This window comes from Papaver somniferum, chromosome 8, assembly GCF_003573695.1.
Source record: "Papaver somniferum cultivar HN1 chromosome 8, ASM357369v1, whole genome shotgun sequence".
Lineage (NCBI taxonomy): Eukaryota > Viridiplantae > Streptophyta > Magnoliopsida > Ranunculales > Papaveraceae > Papaver > Papaver somniferum.
This window is the reverse complement of record NC_039365.1, coordinates 113,035,525-113,039,896: the sequence shown is the minus strand read 5'-3', so window position 1 is coordinate 113,039,896 and position 4,372 is coordinate 113,035,525. Positions and strand designations below refer to the sequence as shown.

General features: G+C 38.7%; 1 protein-coding gene across 1 annotated transcript; it reads left to right on the top strand.

Moving 5' to 3' along the window:
• The first annotated feature begins 1,128 nt into the window (after positions 1-1,128).
• On the top strand, positions 1,129-4,050 carry LOC113302651 (plant UBX domain-containing protein 1-like). The gene is made up of 8 exons (XM_026551595.1): positions 1,129-1,293; positions 1,913-2,012; positions 2,212-2,283; positions 2,520-2,587; positions 2,703-2,832; positions 2,942-3,046; positions 3,234-3,449; positions 3,685-4,050. The coding sequence occupies exons 1-7, from the start codon at positions 1,201-1,203 to the stop codon at positions 3,431-3,433; spliced, it is 768 nt and encodes a 255-aa protein (XP_026407380.1). The 5' UTR covers positions 1,129-1,200; the 3' UTR covers positions 3,434-3,449; positions 3,685-4,050.
• The last annotated feature ends 322 nt before the right edge of the window (positions 4,051-4,372 follow it).

Here is a 4,372-nt window from a genome sequence, read left to right as displayed (position 1 = left end):
TCGATTGTCGTAAAATTTGGACCTCGTGCTACTCTTGGTGCCATTGTAAGCGAATCCGTGAAAATTTTCCAACTGATTTGAAAGCAGAAACAATATTTCTTCTTATTGGTGTGGATAGTTTGAAGTATTGGTCGTGGGAAAATGTCACAGGATCTCATGTGTATATATAGGTGTTTCTTCCGAAAAAACCGAAATGTCTTCCAAACTTTCCAACGTTCCAAATTATCCAACGTTCCATTTTCTTCAACGTTCCATTTTCTTCAACGGTCGAATTACCAACGGTATAAAAAAATTTCAAAATCAATTTTGTCTAAGTATTTTATTTATTTTTTTAAACTCAAGCTTGGGGCGTTAACTATATAAACGCCTGGCGTGGGGCGTTAACTATATCAACGCCGGGATGGGGCGTTAATTATATCACCGCCTGGCATGGGGCGTTAATTATATCACCGCCTGTCTGGGGCGTTAACTATATAAACGCCTGGCGTGAGGCGTTAACTATATCAACGCCTGAATGGGGCGTACACTTTATCAACGCATGGCGTGGGGCGTACACTTTATCAACGCCTGGCGTGGGGCGTTAAGAATATCAACGCCGGGATGGGGCGTTTGTATAATCTTCGTCTGAATGGGGCGTTCATTTTATTAACGCCTGACGTGGGGCGTAAACTTTATCAACGTCCCAACGGGCGAACATTTTATCAACGCCTGAACCGAGCGTAACTTATATACACGCCTCTTTATGGGGCGGTGACTTTACGTACGTTTCACAACAGGCGTAGATTATATATACGCCCGATGCCAAACGGTGATTATACTTCCGCTCCACTATATATAGTTTTGGTCTTGGTCCCAGACCAAATATGGTCTGAAATTTGGTTTTGGTCCAGATTTTAGTCTTTACTCCGTCCCGTTGCGTCTCGTCCGCGTCTCGTCCCTGGATCATAATTATAGGTTTACTCGTCCATTGCAGTTGCTCTAAAGAGTAGTCCGTTTTGAGCTATTTCCACTTCCCGAGCACTTAGTCACTGGAGGATAATTTGGTAAATTACAAATTATCGATCAAGACTTTCCAAAATTTAAAATCGCCGCATATAAATAAGGGATTTGATAAGTTCAGTGGTTTTTCAAGTTATTGCGTTTGCGTGTGTGAATATTGGGAATTGGGTGGCCTTATTACTGAATGTATTATTTTCGGTGATGAGAATTGAAAATTCCCTGTCACCTTGTAGTACTGTAATCAAGAGAAGAAGGTTAATGAGTTCTGATCCCATGGAGTCTGACCTAGCTAAGGTTTTCTTCTTCAATAACTCTCTTTTTCTATTCCGCTCTTGATTTTAGATTATTTTGTACAAATATTGTTTCTTTGATTTGAGATTGTAGAACCATAATTTAGTTTTCTGTTCTTGATTTGAGATTAGACCCAGATTTCAATTTGGGTTTCTTTAATGTTCTCTGATTGATCGTTCTTTGAGATAGGTACCTACTTGATTTCACTCAGGGCAGACTGTAAAATGACCTAATTGATGACTGTTAGGTTTAACTAGAAAGCATCTTGACGTCAAGAAGCAGTAGGACTTGAAATAAAGAACCGATTGCACTAGAACTTAGCAATGAGATTCTGTGATAATCTGAGAAATTGGATTAGTTGCTTTAGGAATCCTTGAGTATTGAATCTAAGTCACAGTCGATAACAATAGGAACAGATTAATGTAGCTGCTGATCGATAAGTCTTAGTTGTTCTAATAAGGGAATTGCCATACATGTAATTCATTTCGTTTTTCTCTTGTGTGCCATCTTTATCTTTATTGCTAAAAACTGTTTTCCTTGTTATAGTTCAATTGATGGAAGTGGGTTATCTTTTCTGCAATGAAAGTTGACGAGGTTATTTTCATTTTGTTAATATTTACAGGCCAAGCTTGCTGCTGTGGCAGAAAGACTTGGAAGGGAAGTTCGTGTGTTTGAGACAATGGCTACCTCTATGTCAGATAAAGCATCTACAGATGATATGAGTGAGTGCAACTTTTAATCTTGTTTGGCTATTACTACTGTTCCTGTATATGTTATTCATGAATCGCTGCAGATGGGTATTGTTGTCTGCAGGATATCCTGCTTAGTTTTAGCTGCTTGTCAACCTTGGATCTATGAAAAACCCAACATTTTATTTGTATGCATAATGTGTTTGAAATGTTTATTTGTTGGTCTTGGCAGAGGAGCCAGGCGATGACTTCTACGAGTTTACTGCAGAAGACTACTACCGCACTTTGTCTTCGAAGAAGGATGGTAAATATTCACTACTCTTTTACGAATAGTACAATTGAACTTTCGTAGAACCACGATTTCACCTATGCAATGACTACGTTTTTCCCGATATCTCCTCTATAATTATCCTTCGTGTAGTGTTGGATTGAGCATACTCTTACGTAATTCTTATGCTTTCAATAAGTTTTCGTGAAGTAAATTTCCTGTGGAGATGGCAGTTAAACATTTTCTTACTATTTGCTTGGGAATGTAAACAGATAAAACCATGAAGACTAGGAAACTCCGAGAAGCAGAGCAGGCTGCCCGCAGAGCAAGAATAACTAAGGTGCTGTAGGATCCTTGAACTCTTCGTTTATGTGTTTTACAATGCTATTTGATCTCGGTATTTGTCTTGCTTTGATCAGCTACACTGGCTTAAGTTGTGTAATTATTTTATGCAGGCCATAATTAGGATCCGCTTTCCTGATAATTACACACTAGAAGTAAAATTTCATCCCTCCGAGACGCTTCAAAGTTTGATAGATCTCCTCCAGAAAGTAGTTTCTCGTCCAGAACTTCCGTTTTATATATGTAAGTACTGTTTTAAAGTTGCTCCATTACATGGGTAGTCCTTATTCGTTTCAGATGCATGTATTTCCTCTGGTAGGAGTTTAAAGTTTGAATTTGTTTGGTTTCTTAGATACCACTCCCCCAAAAAAGCAAGTAAAAGACATGTCTCAAGATTTCTACTCTGCTGGCTTTGCTCCAGGGGCTATTGTGTATTTCTCATATGACCTGCCTATGGGTAATTGTTTTATTCCTTTGATATTTATAGTTTCGTTTGACAGCAATCAAGAGCTTATTGTGTTTGTTCCGTACCCTTATAGTGTTTGTACACTAGTACTAAGGCCTAGTTTTCTCATATTAAAACAAGTATACTTGTTACCAATTATTTCCTCGTAACTCAAAAGCTTATGTTGTTGGATGCACAGGAGATGATTCTGCAAATGCGAACTTGGGATCATTCCTTCAGGATGATATTCTTTCTTTGAATGGCCTAGATCTCATTCAGGAGGAGGTCAAGCAGGTGGAGTCTGCACCAGAACCAGTAGTTGAGCAGCCTACACCTAATGCCCAAGAAGTTACACCTTCTGAAAAGAAACCTATTAAGCCAAAGTGGTTCAAAAGATGATAACATGGTTACCGAGGTGAGATGATGTTATTTTCTTGTGCATTAGGTTTCATGTTTGTTTAGCAGACATTTTTCTTATGTACATCATCACCATCGAAACACAGACTCATTAACAAAGATTACCCGAGATTGCCAGTGCAACTTTTTGATTTCTAAATCAGCTCACTGAAATCTATTCTTTAGCCCTGCTACATATTTTACCTAGTCCTTCAAGGGCTGAATCTAACAATGTAGTATGTTGCTAATCACAGGTGGGCATGCCAGAACTGAGACTAGCTTTACCTGTGTAAGATAAACTTTGCCAACCGATTGAACCTGCAGTAGTATGAAATCTGTCAGCTATTTGATCCTATATATTGGCAGCTTGCTATCTGTTACTTTCTTGGACTTGCACGTCATATATGAATATCCTGAGGATGTGTATCACTTCTTTGAAGTTTCCAATTTCTAATGAAAGTTCTCATTGTGTTTTGTTCCATTATATCGCATTTTAAGTGATAGTTAGAGTTCCCGTTTGAAATCTATAAGTTGATTTCATTCTGTCGGTCTTCACCAGATAATGTCAACCGTTCTGTGCCTAGACGAGAATATCTCCTAATTACTGTGAGAAACATTACTTTTTTTGTTGTTGTTGTTGTAGCCGAATCGCTTTTCCAGCCCCAACATGGACATGGTGCTGTTTTAGTGGCTGGAAAAACAATAGCAGGGCCCCACAAATACATGGGTTATTGTTATGTTTGTATTATGATTGAAACAATTAGCAGTTTCAAAGGCAACAAGCATTCCTCCTATGGTTGTGCTAGTATGACACAAAAACAGGGGTTAGTGTCGTGTGAGTAAAAGGTGGTGAACAAGCATGATTCTACAAGGCCAAACCACCGCCCAGAAGCCTAGAACTTTTTTTGGCCTGCATTGGTTTTGTTTAGCTTATAGTCGCTT

Bases quoted from the DNA above. Each gene is read 5' to 3' on its own strand.
- LOC113302651 (XM_026551595.1), top strand. From the start codon at position 1,201: ATGAGAATTGAAAATTCCCTGTCACCTTGTAGTACTGTAATCAAGAGA. The intron at 1,294-1,912 runs GTTTTCTTCTTC...TAATATTTACAG, and splicing joins TGGAGTCTGACCTAGCTAAG to GCCAAGCTTGCTGCTGTGGC. The intron at 3,047-3,233 runs GTAATTGTTTTA...TTGGATGCACAG, and splicing joins CTCATATGACCTGCCTATGG to GAGATGATTCTGCAAATGCG.